This window comes from Ceratotherium simum, chromosome 2, assembly GCF_057802395.1.
Source record: "Ceratotherium simum simum isolate JZ-2026a chromosome 2, ASM5780239v1, whole genome shotgun sequence".
Taxonomy (NCBI): Eukaryota; Metazoa; Chordata; class Mammalia; order Perissodactyla; family Rhinocerotidae; genus Ceratotherium; species Ceratotherium simum.
The window spans coordinates 2327018-2354722 of record NC_141901.1 but is presented as its reverse complement, the minus strand read 5'-3'; the positions used below and the strand labels follow the sequence as shown (position 1 = coordinate 2354722).

The following is a 27705-nucleotide window of genomic DNA, read 5'->3' as shown; positions in this document are numbered from 1 at the left end:
TAGAATCGGGAATGGATATCGGGGACGCTAGAAATCTCGACCATATTCTCCAATTAGATTTCTGAGGCTACTATTCACTTGACACCAAATCCAAGCAAAGACAGTACAAAAAAGAAAAATTACAGGCCAATCAAACTCATAAACAAAATTGCATTGTCTATAGACACAGGAATACTGTTCCAATTTCAGATGAAATCAAGCCAGGGGCCCGGAGAGCTCCCCCCACGGAATCTAGAGGAATGGTCAAGTCCTAAGCTTCAGAGGAAGCGAGAAGCAGATTAAGGTTTAATAAACTTCGTCGATTTTATTTTGCTTTTTCCCCCTTTAATTTGATTTGCTGTCCTATAGCAAGGGATTTACGAGTAGCTCAAAGAAGATCAAGTGAAGACATGACCCACCACTCGCCTGGAGTCCTACATCACCTCTGCTACACCAGCCTGCTGCAGGGCGAGAAACCACACCCCCAAAAGGCCTTGAGGGCCTGCGGCGGGACCGTCCCGTTGATTGGTTGTCCCGCAGGCCCAGGCAAGCGATGATTGGCCAGGCCTGGGAATGGGGTGGGGCTAAGGCGGTTGCGGGAATTGGAGCAGAGACAGAGCGAGGAACGCGGGTGGGGGTTAGGTCCAAACTCCAGCAGCAGCGGACCGGCAGCCGGGCTTGAGAGAAGCGTGGCTCGGCGGTACGTTTGCGTGCTGGCCCTGGCCGCTGTGCTGCTGCTAGGTATCGCCGCCGTCTCCAGATCAAACGGCGTGCGGGGCAACGAACGTCAGAGGGCATCGCCAATCCCTTCTCAGTTCAGCCAAGAGGAGCGCGTCGCGATGAAGGAAGGGCTGAAAGGTGAGCCTGGGGTCCCCTTCGCCCACCTATTCTCAGGTATAGGTCCCTGTCTTCTCGGGCCAACACATGATTCCCCTCTCCCGCCGCAGAGGGTCCGCTACTCCTAGCCCCGGCACCTCATGCCCTGGCCTGGGGACGCCACTCCTCCCGCAGACCTGGCTTCTGGGCCTCCAGTGTTCCCTGCCTTCGCCCCTGTTGGCATGGCCGTCACCCACCCTACCCCCGCTTGCCTCGAGGATTACAACCGCTTTTATTTGTACTTTTAACCTTTGAAAGTTTTCACTTATGTTAAACCTCTGCGATATCTTATGACTGAATGACCTTAATTTTATCATCTGCAGAGGTGGAAAATTGAGGCTTAAGTCAGTGAAATGATCTTCCCCAGGACCCCACAGCAAGGACTGGGCACTGTGTGACAACATCTAGTGCCTATAGGACCCCCTGGGCACCAGATGGCTCCAAGAAGGAGTGTGGGGTGTTACTGGGGTGTGGGGCATTCCTAATTTCCTCTCCTAATTAAAGCACATCTCTCCCCTAGACCTCAAACCAAGGCTAAAAACTCATTTATTTTCTGAATCTGCATTTTCCTAGAGAAAAGAGGAAAGTTTCTGTTGAACGCTAGATCCTGTGGGATAATGAGATCCTTCCTCACCATTGGGCTTAGCTCCAGTCTTTTCCCTCTTCATTAAGTAATGGGTTAAAAGAAACTGCTTACATAAACATGTGCAGGCAGATAAGGCACCAAAAGCTCACCCCCATGGGTGAATATAAATGGTGCGTGTGCTGTAGTGACAGGCCTGGGAGGCAGAGTAGGGCTTTCCCAAAGCATAGAATAAATAGTCCTCTGAAAGGCGGTGGGCAGCTGCCCACCGGAGTCTCTTTGCACTGAAGAAAGCAAAAGCTAGATAAGACCCCAGGGCCGCCCGGTGGCATAGCGGTTAAGTGTGCGCACTCCGCTGCAGCGACCTGGGGTTTGGGCCCCAGGCGCGCACCGACGCACCGCTTGTCAAGCCATGCTGTGGCAGCGTCACATATAGAGTAGAGGAAGATGGGCACGGATGTTAGCCCAGGGCCAATCTTCCTTGGCAAAAAGAGGAGGATTGGCAACAGATGTTAGCTCAGGGCTGATCTTCCTCACACACACACAAAAAAAGCTAAATAAGAACCTAAAGTAGAAAGCTTCTAGCAGCGTGGCTTAGAACTCTGAGCAGGGGCAGAACCCGTGAGCTCAGCTCTCGGCTCTGCCTCCCATGTAAGCAGTTTATTTAATCTTTTTTGACCTTCACTTCCCCATCTATGTGGTGGGCTATGATGTAGGTTGATACTTAGCAAAACTGAGTACAGAAGTAAGTTTGTCGGGGCCGGCCCTGTGGCTTAGCGGTTAAGTGCGTGCGCTCCGATGCAGGCGGCCTGGGTTCGGATCCTGGGCGCGCACAGACGCACCGCTTCTCCGGCCATGCTGAGGCCGCGTCCCACATACAGCAACTCGAAGAATGTGCAACTATGACATACAACTATCGCCTGGGGGGTTAGGGGAAAAATAAATAAATAAAAAATCCAAAAAAAAAAAAGAGATGTAGGTTTGTCCTTCAGAGACCCTCCCTTGACATCAAGATGCCACAGGGGCATTTGTCCTGCTGTGTTTTTGCTTAGCTATCTGGTCAAATATTCTGATAATTCACTGTGTCGCCCTTCCCCGTGGTGGTTGCATCTGATAACGGAACTCATGAAGAGTGTAAGGCCTTCATGGCTCAAAGGGATGAGCCTATTGGCAGTTCAGGAGCTGAAACATCTGGGTGAGGGCCGATGAGATTATTTAGGACTGAGGAGCTTGTCTGGGAGCTTCAAAATCCACCCCTTCCCAGGCATCATGTGCCCAAAACACTGGCTGTGGCTGAGAGATCAGTGAGACTCTGCATGAGCCAGTCCATGAGGAATAAGCCCACTCTGCACACAAAAGCACACTGAGCCTCATTCGTGCAGGGTCCCAGGACAGCGGGCTCCTTGGATTCATCAAAGGGATGGTGGTTTCAGAGGCAGAGCGAGGCTTTAAGAAGCCATTTATAGTAGCTTCCCACTCAGGGTCAGGTCCAAAATGTGTTGTCCTCCACATTCCTCTCATCTCAGGCTTTATCTTCCTTTAAGAACCATATTAGCCTAAACAAACCCAAAAGCCCTGGGTTTCAATCTCAGTTCTGCTACTTCTGGACCATCTTGAGCAGCTCACCTGGCCTCTCTAAGTTTGTTTCCTCACCTTTGAATTAGGGAAAACAGCAGTGCCTACCTCACAGGATTGTTTTGCCCTCCACAATAAGATAATGTATGCAAAAGAACTTGTTATGCACTGAGGGCTGTGGAAAACCCAATGGCTGTGAACGTCTGCAGTCTTCCATCTCTGACTGTCTGACTCTGACAGGTGCTATCCAGATTCCAACAGTGTCTTTCAGCCCCAACAAGTTCAACACGACCGTGCTGGCTGAGTTTGGAGAACACCTTCGTAAAGGTCAGCCACAGACTGTGCAAAGGGGTGGGAGAGGTAGCTTGCAGACACGGTTCTTTTACAGGGTGATAAAGAAGTTTATTTTGTGACTAACCAGAGAGCAATCTAATTCCCACGGGCCTCTTTTGAGTTTGTACATAGTGAGGAGGTACAGAAGGGAGAATCCAGGAGTGAGAATGGAGACAGGATAGAAGCTATAGATTTGCCCTTTGAAGACCTAAGGCACATAACTGTTGGGTTGGAGTCTGAACTCTTCCAATCTTTGTCCTCAATGTGTCGGTCAATAAATATGATATCATCAAAAGGTAGGACTAAGAATTTCTTCTTCCTGTGCAAGTTTCCAGAACTATGCCCCATGCGCCACCCACCCCACCTTTGTACACACACCTAGGTGCCTACACACACGTGCTCCACCTACCCAGTCCCTGCTCTGGATTCATTACTAACACGTTTCTGAGCTGCCAGACAGGGCAACTGTGAGCTGTCACTTCAGTCCTCTCCCCTCACCCCACCGCACATGAGCTGAAGAAGGATGATCGAGGGAAAAAAAGGAGACTTGGACTTCCCACACCCCCATATGAAAAGCTCATGGGGAGTAGTGAGGCCATCCTCCTAAATCAAATGAAAAACAGCCACTTCCAAGCTGTCAGGGGTGGGAGAAGCTGGCCTCAGCACAGCGAGTAGCCCCCCGGTCTAACACCCTGTGACGGGTGGATCTGGGATCAGCCAGGCTGAAGATGGGCTGGAAGTCTTTACTAAATAGGAGATAAAAATAGGGAAATCAGTGTACAGTGACAATAAACTAGATAAGCTGGCAGACAAGATAAAAGCATATTCTTCTTTGGGTCTTTGTTCAGGTATGCACAGAGGTATGTGGACTCTTGCCACAAAGCCCAGAGGGAGGTAAAAGTTCTTTCTCTTGTATATGTAAGGCCACCTGTGTTAACACCTACCTGTAACCTGAATAGTTGACCCTGGAAACATCCATGCCTGCACACAGAAGTGTGGCCTTGTGCTAGACAGAACAATCTTTTATCTCCATATAACCCAAACAGTTTTTTATAAGAAAAATATCTCTGATTTTTTTATACATGTAAGAGTCATGTTTGGTTCCAAGAAATTGGGATACTAGGGCCGACTACGCTCAAAATTTAACACACCTCTAGTCTGCATAGCCTTGTAACATGTATTTATGATAACATGTTATAGGTTGGACCAAGCCAGATCTTGAGCTATTAACTGTCATAGTGGTGGAGTCCTGATGTGCATGTTATTACATAGTCATAGGGCATGAAAATACAGGAAAGAGGAATTTCCAAGGTCATCTGGGCAAATCAGAAATCAGTCAGGCTTTGTCCCAGAAGGCTTCCTAAAGGAGGCTGCATGTTTTAAAAAAAAATGGGGCCAGCCCCAGTGGCCTAGTGATTAAAGTCAGCATGCTCCACTTTGGCTGCCAGGGTTTGGTTGCCAGGCACAGACCTAGACCACTCATCTGTCAGTGGCCATGTTGTGGTGGCAGCTCACATACAAAATAGAGGAAGATTGGCAACAGATATTAGCCCAGGGCAAATCTTCCTCAGAAGAAAAAAAAGGGAGGGGGCATGTTTCATCAAATGGTAGGAAAACCAAAGGAAACTGTTAAATCTGGCTTTCTCTCCCTGCTTTTTATCTGTTTGCCTCTAGTCTTTCCTACAGTTTTCAAAACCAGCTTTATCCGGCATGAGGTCGTGGGAGAGTACAGCCACCTGTTCACTGTCCACAGCTCAGATGCCAGCTTGCAGCCCTCCCTGCTGCTGGCCCACACCGACGTGGTGCCTGCCGCTGGGGAAGGCTGGGATGTGCCCCTGTTCTCTGGGTTGGAGCGTGATGGCTTTATCCATGGTTGAGGCACACTGGACGACAAGAACTCTGTGTTGGTCTGAAATGCTATGTTCCCTCTGCCTTGGGGCCCTAGAGATCAACTCAGGATGGGGGTGATCAGCTGACCCCTGGGAGGCGGGAGGTTATGGTAGAAAGAACTTTGGCTCCAGGAGACCTGGGTTCCAGCCATCAGTTTATCACTTCCTTTTCTGGGCCTTGATTTCTCAACCAGGAAACAGGGATTAGAGTAGATGATCCCCGGGGACCCTTTCAGCTCTGACATTGATAAGTTTATGTTTTTCTCCAGGTAGTAAAGGTTTTTATGCAGAGCTCTGCTTCCCTACATCCTTTCTCCTGGGACCATTTGAATTGGTTCTCTTTAAAGAGAGTCTATCCAATCCTAGTCCCACCAGCCCTGATGCAGGCAGCTGAATGTCTCTGATGCCCTGGTACTCCCACTTAGATAATAAACCTTTCTCCTCCTCCCTTGTGCGTCTGTCCCCCAGGCAATCCTGCAGGCCTTGGAGCTCCTGCTGATCAGAAACTACATCCCCCGAAGATCTTTCTTCATTGCTCTGGGCCGTGATGAAGAGGCAGAGCCTGTTCACTCTGTGTCTATCTCTGGGACCCCTATTGGTTGGGGGCGGGGGGGGGGCTTCACCTTAGTCCAGTTTGCTCCCCAGCTACAAGGTCTCCAGAATATGGTGTGGTGGTTTACCAACTTCTCCGTGTATCTGTGTGCCAGAACTATCTAAGGCCCTTGACCATAGTGCAGATTCCTGGGCCCTGTGCCATAGATCTGAATTTGGTTTTGAAAGATGTTACTTTTTTAGAGCAGTTTTAGGTTCCCAGCAAAATTTCAAAGAAGGTGTAGAGATTCCCGTTATACCCTCTACCCGCATACTTGCAGAGCCTCCCCTGTTATCAGCATCCTCCACCAGAATGGTACATTTGTTACAACTGATGAAACTACACTGACACATCATGATCACCCAAAGCCTATAGTTTACATTAGGGTTCACTCTTGGTGTTGTATGTTCTATGGGTTTGAATAAATGTATAATGACATATATCTATCAGTATGGTATCATACAGAGTATTTTCACTGCCCTTAAAATCCTCTGTGCTCTGCCTATTTCATCCCTCTCTCCCTCCCCCGACCCCTGGTAACCACGTGTCTTTTTACTGTCTCCATAGTTTTGCCTTTTTCAAAATGTCACATAGTTGGAATTATACAGTATGTAGCCTTTTCAGATGGGCTTCTTTCACTTAGTGATATACGTAGATCTGAATTTCTGACAAACTCCCTGGTAGTATCTGAGGCCGGCAGGTGGGCCATCAGTTACACCTTGAGAAGTGTTGGTGTGATGAGAAGAGAACTAACAGGGAGCTCAATGAGTGTGTTTCATTTCCAGTGATGCCACTCACTTTGGCCTTGGGCAAGTCGCTTCATTCTTCCAGTCCCAGTTTCTTCATTTGTGAAATGAGGGGCCTTCTAGCTCTGACAGTCCGGGATTCTCTGAGGCAGGATTGTCTAGGCCCCTAGGAAGGATACTGGACAGGGCAGTTCTGGAGCCCCTGGCTAAGCTGAGTGGGTCCACTGGCTATCTGTGGAGGTCTGGCTGAGAAGGGCTGTGGCTTTGGGTTCAATTTCTGCAGGTATCAGGGGCCAAAGGGGCTCAGAAGATCTCAGCCCTGCTACAGGCAAGGGGCGTCCAGCTGGCCTTCATCGTGGATGAGGGTAGCTTCATCGTAGATGGTTTCATTCCCAACCTCAAGAAGCCATTTGCCATGTGAGTAAAGCACCCTGTCTCCCACCAGGAAGGCCTTCTCACCCCATATGAGATGACCGCAGCCTGGTATCTGTAAGCCATGCTGAGACAGCTCTTTTTTTTACTTCTCTCGCTTTAATAGCCCTGAGCTTGAGCCAGTTCTAGGCTCTCCCTTCCCTTCCTTCCTCCTCTAGTGTAGATTTTTTTAAGCAGTGTGAAGCTGACCTCCTAGCCCACCAGACCACTGCACAGCTGGGCCTGTGGGCCCCTGGCATAATTCAGGGTGGGAGGAAGTCAGGAGGTCCCTCTCTGATCCTCTGCTGCAGGGTTGCCATCTCAGAGAAGGGTGCAATTAACCTCATGCTGCAAGTAAACATGACTCCAGGCCACTCTTCAGCTCCTCCAAAGGAGACGAGCATTGGCATCCTCGTAGCCGCTGTCAGCCGGTAAGCAGCTCCTGGCCCTGCTCCCTTGCCAGACTCAGGATGGAAGGCCTGGCACTTGCCCACTTTGGGTTTGAAGAGGCTAAGCTCCCCACCCTGAAGCTGGGCTAAGAAGTCATGGTGGGGACCTCAGGGAGGAGAGGGCCACCAGTACCCAGGCAAGGGTGAGAGGCAGAAGAGGATCTCTCCATATGGCAAGCAAGGGCCAGCAGACAAAAGCTAGGTCAGGTGGCTGGAGTAGTTCAAAGTCCAGAACAAAAGTCAGAAATCAAAAGCTGGCAATGACTGGTAGAATTGTGTAACTTCTCCACCTGCTCGGAAAAGAGAACAAAGACAAATAAAGGCAGCTGGCTGTGAGTGAGGGCAGCAGGGTCTGTGACAGCAGAACTCACCTCTGCCTGGGTTTTCTTACAAAGTGGGAAGAAGAACCATATTTATTCAGTTAAGTATTGAACTGACACTGACTATCTACCATGTTCAAGGCTTTGTGCCCCTGATGGACATACAGCAGTAGAAAAAACAGATAGCCCGTTTCCTCATGGAACTCACAGTTAGTGGAGGAGACTGACAATTCCGCCACAGTGTGCTGGGTGATATGAGAGTAGGGTGCCCTAACTCGGATTGGTGTAGACAGGGATGGCTCCTACTGGTGGAGTAGAGGTGGCCCCGCTTGTGCCTTGAGAACTTTGAGTGGTTGGACTGGTAGAGGTGATAGGGCGGTGAGTGAGAGACCTCTGGCCAGACCTGTTGGAACGTCCTGTTTCCCTCCTTCTCTTCAGACCACTGATCTTTGACTGGGGTTGGATAAGTCTTGAGAACTCCATTTCTCTTCCAGACTAGAGCAGAGACCAATGCCAAACATGTTTGGAAGCGGGCCATTGAAGATGACATTGCAGCAACTGGCAAATGAGGTGTGGGAAGGAGTCTTGCATGCTCCTGATCAGGTGTAAAAGAGGAAGAAAGAGTGGCAGAGAAGTAGCCTTTGAGTAATAAAAGGGCCCTACTGTTGTCCAGTGCTCTGCCTCTTGTTACCTATTCCCAGCCAGTGGCTGAGCCAAGACCTGAGGGGGATCTAAAGTAGGGAGACTCAGGCCTCAGGTACAGTGATCCTGTTATGCTGACCTGGTTCTTTCCCTTTCAGTTTCCCTTCCCTATCAATATAGTCCTGAGCAACCTGTGGCTATTTCAGCCCCTTGTAAGCAGGTAAAGTTTTGTCTTTTCCTTCCTTCACATCCCCCACCCCAAACATATCCAACCCCTAGGCCCCTCACCTTGGCTTACCTGGGCCTGACCAATCGACCCTCACCCACCAGACACTACATCTAATTCATATATGGGATGTCCCTCCTAGTCTTAAAGATCTCCGAGGTTCAGGAAAGTGGGTGATCCTCCAACCCATTCTTTCTCCATATTAGACAGTTCTTCCTAATGTCTGACCTTAGTCCTTTTGCTTTAGGTTAATGGAGAGGAATTACATAACCAATGCGCTGGTCAGGACCACCACAGCACTCACCATGTTCAATGCAGGGGTCAAGGTAACATTGCCTGATTCTTCCTATACACCTTTTCCTCGATGCCCACCTATCTCTCCATCCCTTGGCTTTATCTCTGGCTCCTCCTTCTTTCTCTGATTACAGTTTGAATGATAGGAAGGCCCAGTGCTGAACTGTCCTGTGTCATCAGTTGGGTAAGCCTTAAGAGCAAGGGTCCTAGCTGAGATCTATAAACCCTCTGAAATTGCTGTCCAAATTTTGTATATGTGTAATTTAGGGGGTGTCTATGTCCCCCTCAGGTTCTTTGGGTCTGTACTCCTTCAAAAAAACAACCATTACACTAGTGTGAAGAGGAGTTATTTGGGAGTTAATACTTATTCAACATGTTTTGTGTTCACCTAGCATTTTGGTCATGTCGACTAAAGGTTTCTAACCTTTCTACCACCAGGGATCTTTTTATTATTCTTTCTCATATTTTGAAAGATTTATCCACCTAACAAATTTAATGAATGATTGATGTATTTTCCCCTCGTGTCATCCTGAGTTGAAAGAGAGAAACTCACCTGCCATTTATAAAATCTATAACATTTGTGATCTATACTACATTTAAAATATGGCAGAGGTGAGCTCTGCTGTCACAGACCCTGCACATTGTCCTCTCCAAAAATACGCTAAATATTGAGTGGCCTTAGCAAACATAAATTCTATATGAGGTTTACTTTTATAAAAATAAGTTTCAGGGGAATCAATACTCTGATAAATTTTTATTCCAAGAACTACTTTTCAGCAAATTGGTCTACTTCCAGTTGGATTGCCCACTGAGGGGCATCTCTGTTTAAAGGAACAAGCCACAGCCACGCTCGTTAGCCTGGGTCTAGGCCTTTTTGAAATCTTTTTTTTTTTTTTTTGAGGAAGAGTGGCCCTGCACTAACATCTGTTGCCAATCTTCCTCTTTTTCTTTTTTCACCCCAAAGCCCCAGTGCATGGTTGTAGAGTTGTAGCTCTTCTATGTGGGACGCCGCCTCAGCATGGGTCGATGAGCGGTCAGTAGGTCCATGCCCAGGATCTGAACCAGTGGACCCTGGGCCACTGAAGCGGAAGGTGTGAACTTAACTGCTGTGCCACTGGGCTGGCCCCCTTTCTGAAATCTTGAAAGGAGTTAGACCATTCCTATTACTACCAGTCCCACCAGCACAACTTTGAGGAGCACCATTCACCTAGAACACAGTGCGGCCTTGTGGAAATCTGGTAATCTGGAGCCCAGGTTGAGTATGCACAAATGGTGCTTAATTCCTGGCATAACTGACTGGAGTGTCCAGTGTGTCAGTCAGACCCGAAGTGTCTTCACCAGCTGCCTAGAGTTTTCACCAAAACAAGCGTACTGTGTCCTTGCATTTGAATGGTGTTTTTATCTGTCCAGAATACTTTCACATTTGTTACTCCACTTGATCCTCCTGAGTACAGCTCTATGAGTATTATTGCCCCAATTGCCAGTTGAGAAACAGAGGCCCAAAGAGGTTGTAATGATTCAAAATCACACAGCTAATTTGTAAAAGCACAGTTTTCCTGTTCGTAGTCTAGTGCTTTTTTGCACCATAGCAGTTCAAAGAAAGATATGCAGTTGAGAGGTCTCTTCTCTCATGGCCTCAGAGGAAAAATCCCTCCATAGCTTAACTCTCTTCTCCAGTTGGTCCTGGGTTCTTCCTGGTCAGGAAAAGCACAGAGTCAAATTTCGCAGTGGGACATGGGAGACACCACCATCAGCATCCTCCTCAGGATCACACACGCCGTGATGGGGGCCTGCAGAGGCTCTGGGTGCCCTGTCCAGAGGGCACCAACACTGACTGCTGTGGAAATGTCCTGGGCACCCTGGGAAAGAGAGCGCGCACAGAAGGCTGCCAGTGGCCCTGCACAGGGCCAAGACAGAGATGTTGGGTGGTCAGAGAAAGCAGTTCTGCTCTGAGCAGCTCTCTGCGACCCCCTCCAGCTCCAAGAAGCATGAAGGTCTGGCCTTAAGCAGAGACAAACCTCTAGCTCTGACCATAACCACATGTCAAGGGCCCAGAGAAGGGAGTCAAGGGGCAGAGTAAAGAAACTAAGCCCGGGACCTTTAAATCAAATCACTTCCTTTCCCCCTTCTGGTGGTAGTTGACATTTCCTGGGCATCAGGTGTGGGAGACTTGAGACCGCATCAGGCCAGAGTTTGTGATTTTCTCTCTAGGTGAATGTCATCCCCTCAGTGGCCCAGGCTATATTCAACTTCCAGATTCACCCTGCACGGACAGTCCAGGAGGTATGTACCATACGTCCTGACAACTAGTTCAGCATCAGGGAGGTGTGGCCCTGGGGACCTGGGCATAGCTGCAATCCCAGGGCTGGCCCCATCTCTCATTTGTTCAACTAACATTTTTCAAAGGCTTCCTGTGCACCAGGTACTTGGCTGGGATAGGAGATCTCTGGTTTGAGAAACTTGGAGTCTGGCAGGGGTGGAGGTGGGAGATGGATAGTAATAAATGATAGCAATGGGAACAAACACATGTAGTGGGCTTGCTGGGCGTTTGACACTGTTCTAAGGTGGATACACGCTCATATAATCCCCGCAGCCACCATATGAGGTAGGAACTGTGTTATCCTCATTTAACAGGGAAAACTGAGGCACAGATCAACAGTACAGGTAAGTAACATACCCAGCGTGACACATCTAGCAGTCTAGTTCCAGAGTCTGCTTTTAGCCACCACACTGTACGACAACTATAACAATTGGGGAAGAACAAATTACCGTAGGACCAGTGCAAGGAAGGGGACTGATGCTACCTCTGAGGGTCAAGAAAGTCTTCCGACCACTAGAAATTTCAGCTCGGACTTAAAAGACAAATAGGACTTTTCTAGAAGTAAGGCATTCAGAGTAGGGCTAAAGTAAAGTAAGGCTAGGGAGTAGGATAAATTGGCGGGAAGTGATGGGAGATGAAAGTGAATTAAGGCCTTGTATGCCATGTGGAGGAATTTGGGCTCTGACCTGTGGACAGAAGGGAACTGTCAAGGTCTCCAAACAGGGCCGTGCTTTGCTCAGATTTGCTTCTAGGGAGACAATGCTGGTCACAATGCAGAGGAAGTGCTGGGGCAGGAAGAGACAGGAAGCTGTTGCAGCATCTCAGGCAGTGGGTGTGAAGGTCTGAACAGAGTCCGTGGACATGGGGTGGAGAGGAGGGCACTTGCCAGAGGCATGAGAGAGGGCCCAGCAGGGTGTGGTGTGTGATGGATGTGGGGTGAGAGAAGGCAGGAGGGCTCCAGGGGTTTAACCTGGGTAGGTGGCCAGGCTGCTGCCTTTAACCAGGTCTGGGAACTCAGGAAGAGCAAGTTGACAGACAAACGTAATGGTTCAGAAGTTTGAGACACTTATAATATATCAATAGGCAACCATAAATACCTCAGGTCTGGAGAGAGAATGAACTAGAGATAGAGGCTGGAGTGTTACTAACATAATTGAAACCTCTAGAGTCAATAAAACCCCATGCGAAGGATGTGTAAAATTAGGAGAAAAGAGGATTGAGGACAGCCTTGCAATGGTCTGCCACAAACATCAATTTAAAATTATTGAAATGAAGGTATAATTGCAAACCATGATGAGTGCTATTATGAAGAGGGACGGGTGCTATCAGAGAATATAACAAGGGACCAGACCTTGCGTGGGGTCAGGCAAGGCTTCCCCGAGGAAGTGACATTGGAGCTGAAATCTAAAGGGTGAGTAGAAGTTACACAGAATGGTTGACATCTACAGGACAGGGCAGCTCATTTAAACATCAGGTTGAGCTAAAAAGAATTCAAAAGGTAAGTCTAATACTTCAAAGAATGATCAAAAGAGGCAACCCAACAACTATCGGATGAATAATATGGTCAGGAATTAAGCAGGGTTCAGGGCAGGTGGTGTTTCCTGAGTCTCTGGCGCGGGTCACTGAGGGTCAGCCACATGTAGACTTCTGTGGGCCTTTCTCCCTAAGTTTTGTTTGTCATCACACGGGGTGGGAGGCACCCCCTCATTGCAGGGCATGGCGAGAATGGGTTGATGGTCTTCCCAGAGTTGCCCAGCATTCGGGGGGAGCTGGGACCAGTGTGAGCCCTGGGCTCTGCTGCTTTTTATCGAGTGCCAACCTTTGTCCTCTCCCTGGGGGCCCATGAGGCCAGGAAATCACTGAATTTCCCTCACTGAGCTTCTTTCCACCGGTTTTTTTCCAGCCTCATTCCAACTCCATGCCCTTTCCAAGGGCTGTTTTCCACCAGCTGGGGCTTTCATCTCCCCAGGTGCTGGCACTCTTCCCTCCTCTCTAGTCCCCTGCAACAGTGGCCTTCCTTCCCTGTCTATCTGATGAAATCCCCGGAACCCTTAGGCCCATCCTGCCCACCTGCCCCAGTGAGGTATGGAAAGCCTCCATCATCCCAAAAGCACACAGCACCCCTTTGTCCTGGTTACTCCTCTCCCTTGTGCCCCAGTGCCACACATAAGGGACACTCTCTGCTGATCTGAGGGCCGAGGGTGCAGAGCCTTGGCCTGGGTCTGGTGGGAACATAAACAGCTCCCAGAATCCTCTTCCTCCGTCTTTAACTGGTCTCTCCCATGTTGTGGATGTAGCTAGGTCTCCAGCACCTACCTATAAGGAACAAGAGTCTTCAGAAATAGAATAGGCTACCATGTGGAAAGGAAGATTTGTTCTGAATGGGCCTCAAGGAGTAGAAATTAAGCCACTGGGAGATGCTTAAGATGAGCCTCCACTTACAGGGAAGTTTTGGAATATGGTGCCTTGGATGGTAATGAGCTCCTCAGAGGCTGGATGTCCACCTATCTAGAATCTTGTACAGAAGATTCCTTCCTTCCTTGATTCATTCATTCACTAAGTGGCTACTATGGGCTAGACATTCTAAGTGCTTCTAAGCACTTGGGAAAATGGTGAACAAGACAGCCAAGATTCCCATTCTAAAGGCACTTACATTCTAGCGGGAAGACAGCGCTAAGCAAGTAATGAAATAAATGAACAAAGTGATTTTTTAAGAGATGAATACCATGAAGAAAATCATAGGACGATGTGTCACAAAGTGATTGTGGACTAGGGGTGGAACAGTGGGCAGCTTTAAATACAGTGGTCAGTGCTCTCTGAGGAGGCATTTATACTGAGACCTGAGAAGGAGCAAAGACCTGGGGAACAGCAGCAGGAGAACAGGCCCCGAATTTCGACAGAGGTGAAATTCTGCTGAGGGTTTATGATGTATCTAGTACTATATTATATCCTGTGGGGTATAAAAAATATCAAAAAAAAAAAAAAAGGAGAAGGGTTAGATGCTACAGGAAGCCATATCTCAGTTCGTTATAAGGATGACACTCATAACCAAGTTGCTCAACTGTGGATTGGAATATAACACATGATGGTGAGCTCTCTGCCGCTGGAAGTATGCAAGCACAGGGTGGCTGACAACTGCCATGGATGTTCTAATGAGCAGCCTCCCAGCAGGATGGAAGCTGGACTTCTAACTCTAAAGACCTCACCAATTTTTAAGTATCCATTGTCCTTGCCTGCAACAAATTTACTATTCACTTGAGAGGAAAATATATTTACACAAAAAACAGAGACGAACATTAGGGTGTGGGAATGTGCTATAAGGGCTGTAGGAGCTCAGAGGAATGAGAGCTCAATGTGTTCTAAAGTGAGCTTTGAGGTCCCTCTTACTGTTGACGAGTCCCTCTACCTGGTCCCATCCTTGTGCCTCTGGTCATTGCCCAGGGTGCTCCCTCTCTTCAAAACAAGCAACTAACAGCTAACACTTATTGGGTCTTAACTATGTGCCAGGCCCTGCCTAGGCATGTTACATATGTTCATTCCAGTAATGGCCACAACCACTTACCAGGTAGGTGCTACTATGATCCACACGCTAACAGATGAGCAAGCTGAGGCACAGGGGTTAAGGAGCTTGCTGAGGTCACACAACAGTAAGTGGCTCTCCAAGGCACAGAGTTTGGTGTCGCTCCTCAGTTTTTGTGCTTGCCCCTTTCCATGCTTAGACTGCCTATTGCCTTTTCTCCATCTGTTTCATATCCTGCCTTCAAATTCAGTATTCTTCAAATACTCTTCCTTCAAGTTCCACCCTTTTTCTGGCTCTACTCCCCGCTGCCTCAGCCTGTGGGTACTTGAGAAGCAGTTACTCATTGTCCTTGTGAAGTCGGAGAGACTAGGTTCAGACACCCAGCCCAGCAACTCTAACTATATAACGCTGGGCAAGTTACTTAGTGAGACAACTCCCGTTATTTTTATTGGTTCACATCTTTTAAATTTCATGTGTGCAACATTCATTGCATGCCTTTTATGTTCCTGGTACTGGAAATATAGAAATGTAGACACAGCCCTGCCCTTGACTCAGGACCTGGCCTAGCAGCTAGGGGGAAACTGGGGCTCTTGTGGCCTCTCGCTGAGGGGGGTCCAATCTGTGTGTCCTCTTCAATTTTGGGGGGCAGTAAGTAATTTGGGGCAGAGGGCAAAGTCCCAACTCACCTTATAGGAAATGACTTCAGGAACCTCCCAGTGGGTCTAGAAAATGTCAAGACTATATATAATTCTTGTATCAGAGTATTTGGGACATAAGTGCTAGAGTGAAAATAAGCTCTGATAAGTGAGTTGACCTCTCCCCAATCCAACAGCAGGGAATTTGGTTTGGCTCAAATGGTAGTTTCTAAGCCAGAAGTAGGAACCCTTATTTCCTTTCCAGACTCAGCTCCCAGCATGCTTCTAGGGGACACTGACCTAAAAGGAGTGCTCTTGAGATAATGCCCCCCATGAGATGCTCCCCTATCTAGGGCAGAGACAGTTCTAAAGCAAGTGCTGATCAGATGGGTTGAAACTAGTGCTGGGGCTTTCTCTGGGTGGCTGGGTGGTTTTGGGGAGCCATTCCCACATGGCTCCTTGGGACCTGATCCTCAGAGTCTGGTCTACATCCTGCCTGGGACCAGGCCTTTTGCTGGATTCAGCTCTAGTTATTTCAGACTGAATTTCTAGGAGCTTCCTCGGGTTCCTTCCTGAGGAAAGGAGGCAAAGAGAGAAAATTTGAATCCAGTCCCTCAACTCCTGACTTTTTGTCTATGTGAGCTCATCTTCCTGGCTCCAGTGCAGTTGGTTACAAACAGGAAGCAAGGATGCCCAGAGAGGGGAAAGAAAGTGTGTGACCCTTTCAACACCTGTCAGACTGCCCCAGGTTGAAGTGAGGTCATCACATCTATCCCCCTGCCTCGAGATGGTTGAGATTCCCATTCTGCTGTCTCTTCTATGATCCCACCCAGCCCATGGCTCACAACCCAAGGGGAAGGACACGTAATTTCCTGATTTTCCAATTCCCCACCTCCTTCATGGCTGTGAGGCAAGCCTCCGGAACACTTAACCTAAATCTACCGTGGTGTAGATTGCTTCCCAGGAAGCCCCAGCTCTTCTGTCTCCTATAGCCAGTAGGCTGAAATTGAGGTCCCAGTGCTAAAACGCATCTCCTCTGTAAATTCCAGGGCCCTGCCTTGCTGGAGAAAAATCAGGACTGTTTAAATTCATATTGCACTTGGGTGGCAGATCAACAAGAAATTGAACTCCCTTTGGTCCCTCGAGGTCCTAGAATGCGTCAAGAACATTGTGGCTGATGACAGGGTCCAGTTCCACCTGCTGAGTGCCTTTGACCCCCTGCCTGTCAGCCCCTCTGATGATCAGGCCTTCAGCTACCAGCTGCTCCGCCACACCATACAGTCCGCCTTCCCAGAAGTCCATATTGTTGCCCCAGGTAATGACTTCATCAGCTGTGGTTGGAGAGAGGTGGGGGCTGGAACTGTTTCCTAGGCAGTGTTCACTGCCCAACCCCCGCCCCAGCTGTTCAGCCTGGAAACAGCTGGCTGCTTTCCCTCCTGATGGGACTGGAACTGTATTTTCCCCTTGGAGTGGAAGTGAGAAAGCAAACAGGAAAGGAGCAGAAACAATAAATTAGGTCAGTTAAGCCTGGGTCCTTGCTTAACCTGGGCCAGCCACTCTGGCATGGAGGAGAGGATTGGCCCCGATTCCCCCAGTCTGGTTCTGATCCATTCTAGGATACCAGCTTAGCAGCAGAGCTCTGAACTCACAGCCCAGAAATGCCTCCTGGCTCTACTACTGGCATTAACCCCCTTAACCTCTCCCAGCAGCAGCACCTCTACGACCCTCCCCCAGTCTTCCAGCATACCTTCCAAATCTATGCTGTATGGACAGTGGTTCTCGAATTTAAGAGTGGAAGAGGATCACTTAGAGAACTTACTAAAATGCAGATTACCTCGACCCACTCCCAAAGATTCAAGTTAACCACATCTGGAGAGGACCCTGGAATTGCCTTTTAAATAAATACCCCAAGGGATTCTGACACCAGATGATGGCTGACCACAGTTTGGAACTCTCCAGTCTATGATGTCAGGAGGAGACGGTCTAATGTTAAGACCTGTGTCCAGTTTCCTTTTATCTAGGTTTAATCATGGAGTCCCTCATTTTCTAAGCTCCTACTTAGGACCTGCCCCTTTGCGAGGCATGGGCCCTTAAAGAGCTTACAGTGAAATTCTGCACAAACTTCTCAAGTGTGAAAAAAGCAGACTGGTTTTTTTAGTCAATTTAAATCTGACCCACTCCTCAGGAAATTCAACCTCAGACATTACTGAGGCCTCAAGCACCCTCACTGCCCCCACCTTGAATCAGGCCCTCGGAATCTTATGCAACAACATAGCATCAGGGTCCCTTAGCCAGTGGTCATGGGTCCTTGTGGTTACCTCTGAGACATCCATTGTCCCAGCCACAAAGTCACTTCAGGTTGATTTCCACTGATTCCCTGGCCTGTCTGGGGAGTGGATCTTTGACTCTAGACCTAAGATCCTCCCTGAACATACCAGGCAGCCATCCCCTCTGAGGTCTACCACCTCCTTGGACTCCTGCCACAGAGCAGGGCCTGGGTCCCCACTGTCCCGGGACCCTGACCCTCACAGTTCCAGATTCTCGTCTCTTGACCCTCAAAGGCTCCCTACCTTACCCTCTCCCTTCTGGGGTACCTGCCATAATCCTATTGACAGAGTTAGGCTTGTATGGAAAAAAGGATAAGCAGACATCAAGTGCCAGAAATCCCCACAGCAAGGAATTGTGAAGGGCCTAATTATCCATTTGAAACCAGGAGTAGAAAATAGAACAAAACAAGTTACCATTGCAAATCATCCCACCACGCTTTAACTGATGCTCCAGGGGGTTTTTTCCCAAGGAATACTCCTACTGGGGACAAATCCCAGCCCCAGCTGGGGCGTGGGGTGACCTGCTACCTTCAGGAGAGTAGGACATTGGAGAGTATCCTGGGACTTTCCAAACCTGAGGTTTGACTCTAGGAAGGCAGAGTAATCCTACAGAGGAGAAGAATAACAGGAAATTATGTTCTACTTTAAGAGGATTGCATGTTACAGCAGTAAAGTTGCCCAGAGAGTGTTTATTTCTCACCTAAGGTAATATACACGAAAGCTCAGGCAATAAAGAAGTGATATCTATAGATAAGTATAATGATGTACACCTGAAATTTATACAATGTTATAAACCAATGTTACTGCAATAAACAAAAAATTTTTTAAAAAAAGAAGTGATATCTAGATTTCTGATCATCTAGACTTCTAAAATAACCTGGATACTGGTATGAAATGAAGATATTGGCCTCCCTGATCATCACAGAAAGAGGGTACCTAGCTTTGGACCATTCAAGGTATATCTCACGTGCCTTGGAAGGAAATACCATGTTTCTGGCTGAAATGGTATTTTAGTAAAGTTTTGAGAATGGGTAGCCTGAAGGACAAAAATTCATAGCTGCAGGCTCCCAGGAGGGCCCAGGCACTGTTCTGTAGTGACCTGGGGGTCTTAATTTTCCAGCCCACCTCCCACCACTACCTTGTCTTGGTTGCTCACATAAAGCCCCATTCCTCTGGATCTTCCCTTTCTAGGTATTTGCATTGGCAATACAGACAGCAGACACTATACAAATCTTACAACTGGCATCTACCAGTTCAACCCCCTCTACCTGCAGCCTCAGGACTTCCATAGGTGAGTGAGTGGAACAGGTTTAACAGCAGCGGGGAGAGACGAGATACATCTGACCTGTCCCTTTCCCACCCCATTCTCCTGACAGTCCACAGAATGGAGGAAAGTCAAGGTTTGCACAAAGTAAAACAGAGACACAGTAGAACCCAATTGGCCAACTTTCCTCATTGCAGAGTCTTGCCACTCCCCAGAATTTTGGGGAATTGGCCACTATTTTTCAGGGTTGGAGATAATCAGATTATGGTTGGAGAGAACCTGGTGGAATTAGGACCCTTAGGGTCTAATGCCAGCTCTTCCTCCCTTTGGGAGAGTGCTTACCCTCTGGACCTCATTTTCCCTTAAAAGGGGAGACGCCGGAGTTCTCAATTACCACTCAGTGAAATGCAGACATACATGAGGTCAAAGGTAGGCTCGTGTTTTGAATTCTCAGAAGAAAACACTCTATAGGACTCTAAGACATGATCACCAATTTTGACTCATGTATGTGAATTACTACTTTGTGGGTTCTTCAGCACATTTTTAGTCCTGTGGTGTGGGGGGATGATTTCTATTTACCTCTCTGCTCCTTATCATATCCAGACTTGATTTCCCCACCATAAGTCAGTTGCCAACAGCATGAAAATATTTGAATATGAGCTTAAGAACAGCTTTGATGGGTTGTTTTTTAAAGAGGGTAGGGCAGGTAGCTACTCTTTATTTCCTTTCATCTTTGAAGTTACATGTGTGGTCTGGTTGTCTGTTGTGTTGTGTTGTGCTGTGTTGTATTATGTTGTGTGGAGGCGGGTTGTGGGCATGAGATCCAATAGTGAAGTTCCTAGGTGAAGCAGAGGACCCCATAGGTACCCTGGGCAGTTGTCCTCCCTATCATCTTGTGCCCCTAGTAATGTAGGGTGGGGCAGGGGGGTGCTGGCTTAGAGATGAGTCTAGCTGGGGACTCTGGCCTTAAGAGAGAGAATTAGAAAGATAATTTCCCGTCTGAGGGGAAATTATCCAGTGGATTCCAGAGCAGGAGATGATTTTGAATTCCCCAGGAGTTTATTATTATCTACCCCCACTGTTCTTTGCCATGAGCATGGATCCTGGAGAGATGATCAACATGTCATATGAAACCTCACTGCTCACTAATGGCCTCTCCCACACTGCCCACTTCCTACCTCTTGGAGAGTCTGAGACCAGTGGCTTCAGGGGATGTGGGGTGAGGGGTGCTCTGTAATAACACTTGTCTATAGCAGTTGGCTCTCTGCTCTCTTCTCCCAAATTTCTTTCCCTCAGCATCCACGGAATCAACGAGAAAATCTCAGTCCAAGCCTATGAGACCCAGGTGAAATTCATCTTTGAGTTTATCCAGAATGCTGAGGCAGACTGGGGGCCAGTTCCTCACCTGCACGAACTGTGAGGTGGAGGAGCCAGCCGGATTAGGGGTACCTGACGCTGGGCCAGGACCAACCAACGGGAAAGCCAATGTCGATGAAACTTTTGGTCAAAACCACATCGTAATACATCGCCCACCTGCCTTGCTCGCTCCTGAACTCACCCAAGAACAAGGCCAGGGAGTAGGGGAGGGCCAGAGGAATCTCCACCCCTTGACTGACCAGCATTTACTGCCTTCTTGTCCCTGTCTTAAAGGTATCTGGCTTGTCTGTCTTACGCTGGTTATTTAACTGCCCCTTGTTAAAATCTGACTTAACAAATGCAGATGTGAAAAATCTCAACCAGGTTTGACCTTCTAGAGGTGTTTAATTTAGGGCACTCTTGCCAGGCTGCCCTCTCCATGGCTTAGATATTTCTTCTTGCTGTAACTTCCTTTCCCTTTTTTTCTCCTCTCTTCTTGGATCATTTAACTGGCTCTTCATCTCTCCTCTCCTGCCCCTGCATCCCTCCCTCTATCCTCCGGTTTATTCTACATCTGGAGCAGGACCTAGGCAAACTGTGATACTACTGTAATTACCACAACTCTTGGCCAAATAATCTGTGCAGCATCAGCTGGTCACTGAGGGGTGAAACTGAGCCAGGGCACTTTGGGGGAATCCCAAACCTCAGTTCTGGAGGCTGGAGCCTTGAGAAGAAAGCCTCTGTCCTTGGGCTCCTCCCAAGGGCTCCTTGGGCTTTGCTCCCTCCCCTGCCCTGTTCCTGCCACCTGCTGCTGCTGTCCCACCCAGGAGGCACTAATCTGGTGAAACATTTCCCTGGCACATCCTGTGGGCCGAGCTCCCAAGGGAAGGGCTCTCATGATCCAGCCTCTTGGTGGAGCCCAGGACCGACAGGGCCCTGCCCCTGGCACTGTGACCTGGTTCAGACCTATTAAAGGGAATTGGAGGGCACAGGGTGGGGGAGGAGGGGAGGAGGAGACTGGCTTGAGGGGCTCTGCCCTGGCTTAGTGAGGCATGAGGAGGGGCAAGCTGCCCTTAGGGGACAGCAAAACTCCCGTCTTTTTTCTCTGGAATCCAACCCTGAGCATATTTGGATCTGCTTAGTAGCTGCCAGGTGGGGGGCATTGGAAGGCAGCATTTCTTGGCTCAAGGCTGGGAGCTGTACTTTGTGCGTCACAAGGGAGTTGGGGCCTTGGAGGGAGGCACAGAGGGACCAGGGCCCTGGGAGACTCTCTCTTTTTTTCCCACCAGACAAGGACCTTCCATGCCTTCCTGGGGTTTGACAGCAGTGGGCTTCTTTTCCTTCCTCACATCCCACCCCCCGACTCCCAGTGGACAGGAGCTATTCCTTGGAGCTCGGGCTTAACAGAAAGTGTTAGAAACACAGTGCAGGGATTATTTGGGCTTTTTTGCTACTCCCTCTAAGATTCACGTTCCTTCCCTCGCCCTCCCTTTTTTGGCCAATTCAGTACTTATTCAGCCTTTGTTAGGGGGTGAGCTGAAAAACAAAATAATCTTCACATTTGTACAGAGCTGTGCAAAGTGCTTTCATCCACCGTATCTCATTATAGCCCCTCAAGAGCCCCATGAAGAAAGTACTGTTCCCCCTTCTTACAGAGGAGGACTTGGTTCTCAGAGAAGGTACACATCTAGCTAAGGGCAGATTCAAACCCATGTCACCTGGCCCCAAACTCACTGTTACTCCATGATCCTAAGTCACTGATGGAATCCATTTCCCATCAATTATCTTATTTAATCCTGACAACAACTCTAAGGTGTTGTTGCCCCTGTTTTACAGATGAGGCAACTGAGACTCAGAGGTTAAGTGTTGTCCAAGGTCATGCAGGTGTTAGGGGCAGAGTCTATCTGAATCCAAAGCATGTGCTAACAGTAGTGAAGAGGAAACAGACTCGGAGACCTCATCTGCCCAAGATCACACAGTTCTTAAGAGGCAGCCCCAGATTCAAATGCCCATCAAAAATCCCTCAGTCCAGGGCTTTTTCAATTGCCCCACACTGCCTGTCCCAAGAACCTGTGGTGTGTGGCTCATTCATTCGGATCCAGGGAGATCTCAAGGACAAAGACTGTTCCACTGTTGGATTTGGTTCTTAGCTCAAGCTCTCTGTGTTCCCCTGGCTGACCTCTCCCTATTCACACCTCTCCCTCTGTCTGCTAACATTCCTTACCACCCCCACCCCCAGCCTCTGGGTCCAGCTCTTCTCCCTTCTCTGAGTTTGTGGATAGCCTAGTCGCTAATGATCTGTGGGATGACAGAGAAGAATGAGCAGGGGACCCTGTCCCCATCTGGTCTCACCCCTCTCTTCTGGCGTCAGAAAGGATAGTCTTCTGAGCCCCTGGAGTGGGAAAGAAGGCCCGTGAAGGAACCGCTCCAAACCCTGGCCCTGAGAACAGAGACATTCCAGGCCCCTGCAGGCTCCTGGAGAGAGAGAGCAGCTGAAAGTGCTAGCCCAGCCAGGACAGCCTGAGCCCTAAGATTCTGGGCAGGATGGGGAATGAATCTGGGACTTTCGTCCACCCCTATGCCCATCCATCTACCACTCCCCAAATTCACCTTGAAAGAGCCCCAGCAAATAATCACAAGTATACCCTACATCCCTGTCAAGGACTTAGCTCAAGCTTCTTCCTCACACCTCACTCACTAAGGTTGGAAGGAGGACAAAATATTCTAAGCAAAGAGAATGGGAAAGGAAAGGAGTAAAGTTTGGCTGGAGTCCCTTGGGTTTTATTTTTTTGGTGGGGAAGATTAGCCCTCAGCTAACATCTGTTGCCAATCCTCCTCTTTTTGCTGAGGAAGATTGGCCCTGGGCTAACATTCGTGCCCATCTTCCTCCACTTTATATGTGGGATGTCTGCCACAGCATGGCTTGATGAGCAGTACGTAGGTCCGCGCTCAGGATCCGAACCTGTGAACCCTGGGCCGCCGAAGTGGAAGGTGTAAACTTAACCACTACACCACCAGGCCGACCCCTGGAGTCCCTTGGTTTTGAACCTGGGTTGCTAAAAACTTGGCCATTCTAGATCCAGTATTCTTTTCCTCCAGAGGAGATAATAGAAAGAGACAAAGTTACTACCAAAGAGCTGAACACTTCATTAAAATTTTTGAATTTAAATCTCATTAAATATTTTTATAAAAATGAAACTATTTGCAATTTTATTGTTCAATGTCTATGTAGCTGACAATAAAAAGGATAAGTATCACGTTTCATATGTGTTACATCTACACCTACAAATATAAAAATGTAAGAATAATATAAATTGTTTAATACTACCAAATGTTCTTCAGCCACCATGTGCAATGTTGCAAATACTACACTAATTCATGAGTGCCTCCAGAACCAGAAATTGGAACTCAAAAAGGAGCAAGAAAGGGGCCCCTCAGCACTCCTGGGAAATAGCATGTAGTGCAGGAATCTGTTGCAGTTGTGCTATCTCAGAGGAAGGATTTGACAAGTCCATTTTCTTTTCTCTTAGCTAAGCACTTTGACAGCTCAATTCCTCCTCCCTGCACTCCAAAGCCCCATCTTCTCCAAAGTTCACAGTGACACAACCACAAACCTGCAGGGCGTTCAGACATAACTTTTCTTTCCGAAGACGTAGGGCAAGATTTATCGAGAAGTGTTTCTCTGGGGCCCGAACTGTGTTCGTCTCAGGAATATGTGCTTAGAGTAACCAGTTGCTCTATGCCGGCACTGAGTGCTGAATCACAAGTAACAGGAACACCCTGGGTTTTTAATAGATTTAGTTCCTTTTTGGTTGTAATATATGGTGCCTCCAAATGAATTAAGCCCAGGGCAGGGGGCTGTCTTGCTCAGGCCTAAGAGATAAGGTCCTATTTTCTATTGTCCATGGTGCCTGGTGTGGGGGATCAGGAAGGCCTCTGTGCTGAGGGGCTCATAAATAAGCTGAGGCTTCAGAGTCAACAGGCAAAGAGCTGGGGTTGGGGGTTGTGTCAGACAGAGATGAGAGTGTGCAGAGACTATGAGGCAGATGAGAATGGGGCACCTTCAGGAAACTGAAAGGAGACCTGTTTGGGCCTTGCAGGTCACGATAGGGATTTTGAACTGTGACTTAAGGACAACGGGAAAGGGAAAAATAGATAGGAAGTTGTTTTTTTCTTCCATCTTTCCGTCCTTCTGTTCTTCCTTTTATTCCTTCTTTCTTACACTTATTCAGTGATTACTATATGCCAGGCACTGTTCTAAATAATTGATAAATATATATACTCATTTAATCTAATAATTACCTTATGAAGTAGGCTGTTGCAGTATAACAGCTTAAAAATCAAGTCAGTGGATTGGAGAAAAGTAGATGGATTAAAAAGTTATCTAGGTTAGTCATTAGGGAAATGCAAATCAAAATCACAATGGAATACTACTTCACAGCCACCAGAATGGCCATAATAAAAAATATGGAAAATAAAAAATGTTGGTGAGGGCCGGCCCCGTGGCTTAGCGGTTGAGTGCGCGCGCTCCGCTACTGACGGCCCGGTTCGGATCCAGGAGCACACCGACGCACCGCTTCTCCGGCCATGCTGAGGCCGAGTCCCACATACAGCAACTAGAAGGAAGTGCAACTGTGACATACAACTATCTACTGGGGCTTTGGGGGAAAAAAAGGAGGAGGATTGGCAATAGATGTTAGCTCAAAGCCGGTCTTCCTCAGCAAAAAGAGGAGGATTAGCACAGATGTTAACTCAGGGCTGATCTTCCTCACAAACAAACAAACAAAAAATGTTGGTGAGGGCCGGCCCCGTGGCTTGGTGGTTAAGTGAGCGCGCTCCACTGCTGGCGACCCGGGTTCGGATCCCGGGCTCGCACCGACGCGCTGCTTCTCCGGCCATGCTGAGGCCGCGTCCCACATACAGCAACTAGAAGGATGTGCAGCTATGACACACAACTATCTACTGGGGCTTTGGGGGGAAAAAAATAAATAAATAAAATCTTTAAAAAAAAAAAAATGTTGGTGAGGATGTGGGGAAATTGGAACCCTTGTACATTTTCTACTGGGAATGTAAAATGGTGCAGATGCTCTGGAAAACAGTTTGTTGTTTTCTTAAAAAGTTAAACATAGAATTACCATATCACCCAGCAATTCCACTCCTGAGTATATGCTCAAAAGAATTGAAAACAGGTATTCACACAAGTTTGTACATGAATGCTCACGGCAGCACTATTCACAATAACCAAAAGGTGGAAACAGCCAAATGTCCATCAACAGATGCATGGATAAACAAAATATGTTATAGCTGTACCATGGTCTATTATTCAGCCAGAAAAAGGAATGCAGTACTGATACATGCGACAACATGGATGAACCTTGAAAACACTATGCTGAGTGAAAGAAGCCAGACACCAAAGGTCACATATTACATGGTTCCATTTATACGAAATGTCCAGGGGCTGGCCCAGTGGCATAGGGGTTAAGTTCATGTGCTCAGCTTCGGCAGCCCAGGGTTCGCGGGTTTGGATCCCAGGCGCATAGCTCATCAAGCCCAGCTGTGGCGGTGTCCCATATACAAAATAGAGGAAGATGGGCACAGATGTTAGCTCAGGGCCGATCTTCCTCACACACACAAAAAAAGGGAAATGTCCATAATAGGGAAATCCACGGAGACTAAAAGCAGACTAGTGGTTGCCAGGAGCTAGGAGGGGAGGGGAGTGGAGAGTGATTGCTTAATGGGTAAGAGTTTCCTTTTGGGGTGATGAAAGTGTCTTAGAAGTACATAGAGGTGATGTTGCACAACATCATGAATATACTAAATGCCAATGGATTGTATGCTTTAAAATGGTTAATTTTATGTTATGTGAATTTCTCCTCAATTAAAAAAAAATTAATCCAAAAAAAGGTATTTAGGAGGTGGAGTCGATGGATGGCACATGGTAATTGATGGATGGTGAAAAGGTGGGGAAGTACAGGAAGGAGTCAAGAATGACTCCCATAAAAAAAAATTAAAATTAAAAAATTAAAAATTAAAAATTAAAAGAATGACTCCCAGGTGTCTGTCTTGAGAAAATGGAAGAGTGACTCCATTCCCTGAGATGGGGAAGACTGAAGAAGGAGCAGATATCTAGGAGATGGTGAGCTCCATTTTGGATATAACAAGTTGGAAGTGCTGAGACATCCAAGTCTGGAGCTCAGAAGAAAAATCTAAGACAAAGATATTTGTGAGTCATTAACATAGCACCATAAATTGTGACACCATGAGAATGAATGAGACTCAATTTCTAAGGGTCTAATCAGGAAGAAGAACCAAATTTGTAAGTTTAAATTAGAATGTTAAAACACACATCTAGTAAGAGACTGTTATCTAAAACATACAAAGAACTCTTAAAACTGAACAATAAGAAAACAAACAACCCAAATAAAAAGTGGGCCAGAGACCTTAACAGACACCTCACTTATATACAGATAGCAAATAAGCATATGAAAAGATGCTCCGCTCATCAGGGAAATGAAAATTAAAACAGTGAGATACCACTACACACCTGTTACAATGGCAAAAATCCAGAACACTAACACCAAATGCCAGTGAGGCTGTGGAGCAACAGAAACTCATTGCTGGTGGGAATACAAAATGGTATAGCCACTTGGGAAGACAGTTTGGTGGTTTCCTAAAAACTAAACATACTCTTTACAGTATGATCCAGCAATCAAGCTCCTTGGTATTTACCCAAAAGAACTGAAAACTTACATCTACACAGAAATCTGCATAAATAAAGCTTGATTCATAATTGCCGAAAATTGGAAGCAACCAAGATATCCTTCAGTATGTGAATGGATAAATAAACTGTGGTACATCTAGACAATGGAATATTATTCAGTGCTAAAAAGAAATGAGCTATCAAGCCATGAAAAGACATGGCGGAACCTTAAATTCATGTTACTCAGTGAAAGAAGCCCATCTGAAAAGGCTACATACTGTATGATTCCAACTATATGACAGTCTGGAAAAGGCAAAACTATGGAGACAATAAAAAGATCAGTGGTTATGGGAGGGGGGCAGCTATGAATAGGCAGAGCACAGAGGATTTTTAGGACAGTGGAAATATTCTGTTGATATTATAATGATAGAAATATATCATTATACATTTGTCCAAACGCATAGAATGTACAACACCAAGAGTGAACCCTAAGGTAAACTACAGACTTGGTGATTATGATATGTCAATGTTGATTCATCCTTGGTGAAAAATGTACCACTCTGGTGAGTGATGTTGATAATGGGGGAGGCTATGCATGTATAGGGGCAGGGAGTATATGGGAAATCTCTGTACCTTCCTCTGAATTTTATTGTAAATCTAAAACTGCT

General features: G+C 47.4%; 1 protein-coding gene across 1 annotated transcript; it reads left to right on the top strand.

The window, feature by feature from the left end:
- The first annotated feature begins 389 nt into the window (after positions 1-389).
- Positions 390-23614, top strand: PM20D1 (peptidase M20 domain containing 1). Its single transcript, XM_087420544.1, is given in 14 exon segments — positions 390-494; positions 591-837; positions 3254-3340; positions 5021-5253; positions 5704-5790; positions 6857-6990; positions 7296-7415; positions 8248-8323; positions 8554-8615; positions 8869-8947; positions 11127-11198; positions 16537-16705; positions 18909-19008; positions 20278-23614. Coding segments are annotated over 14 exon segments (1695 nt in total). The 3' UTR covers positions 20402-23614.
- Positions 23615-27705: the final 4091 nt, after the last annotated feature.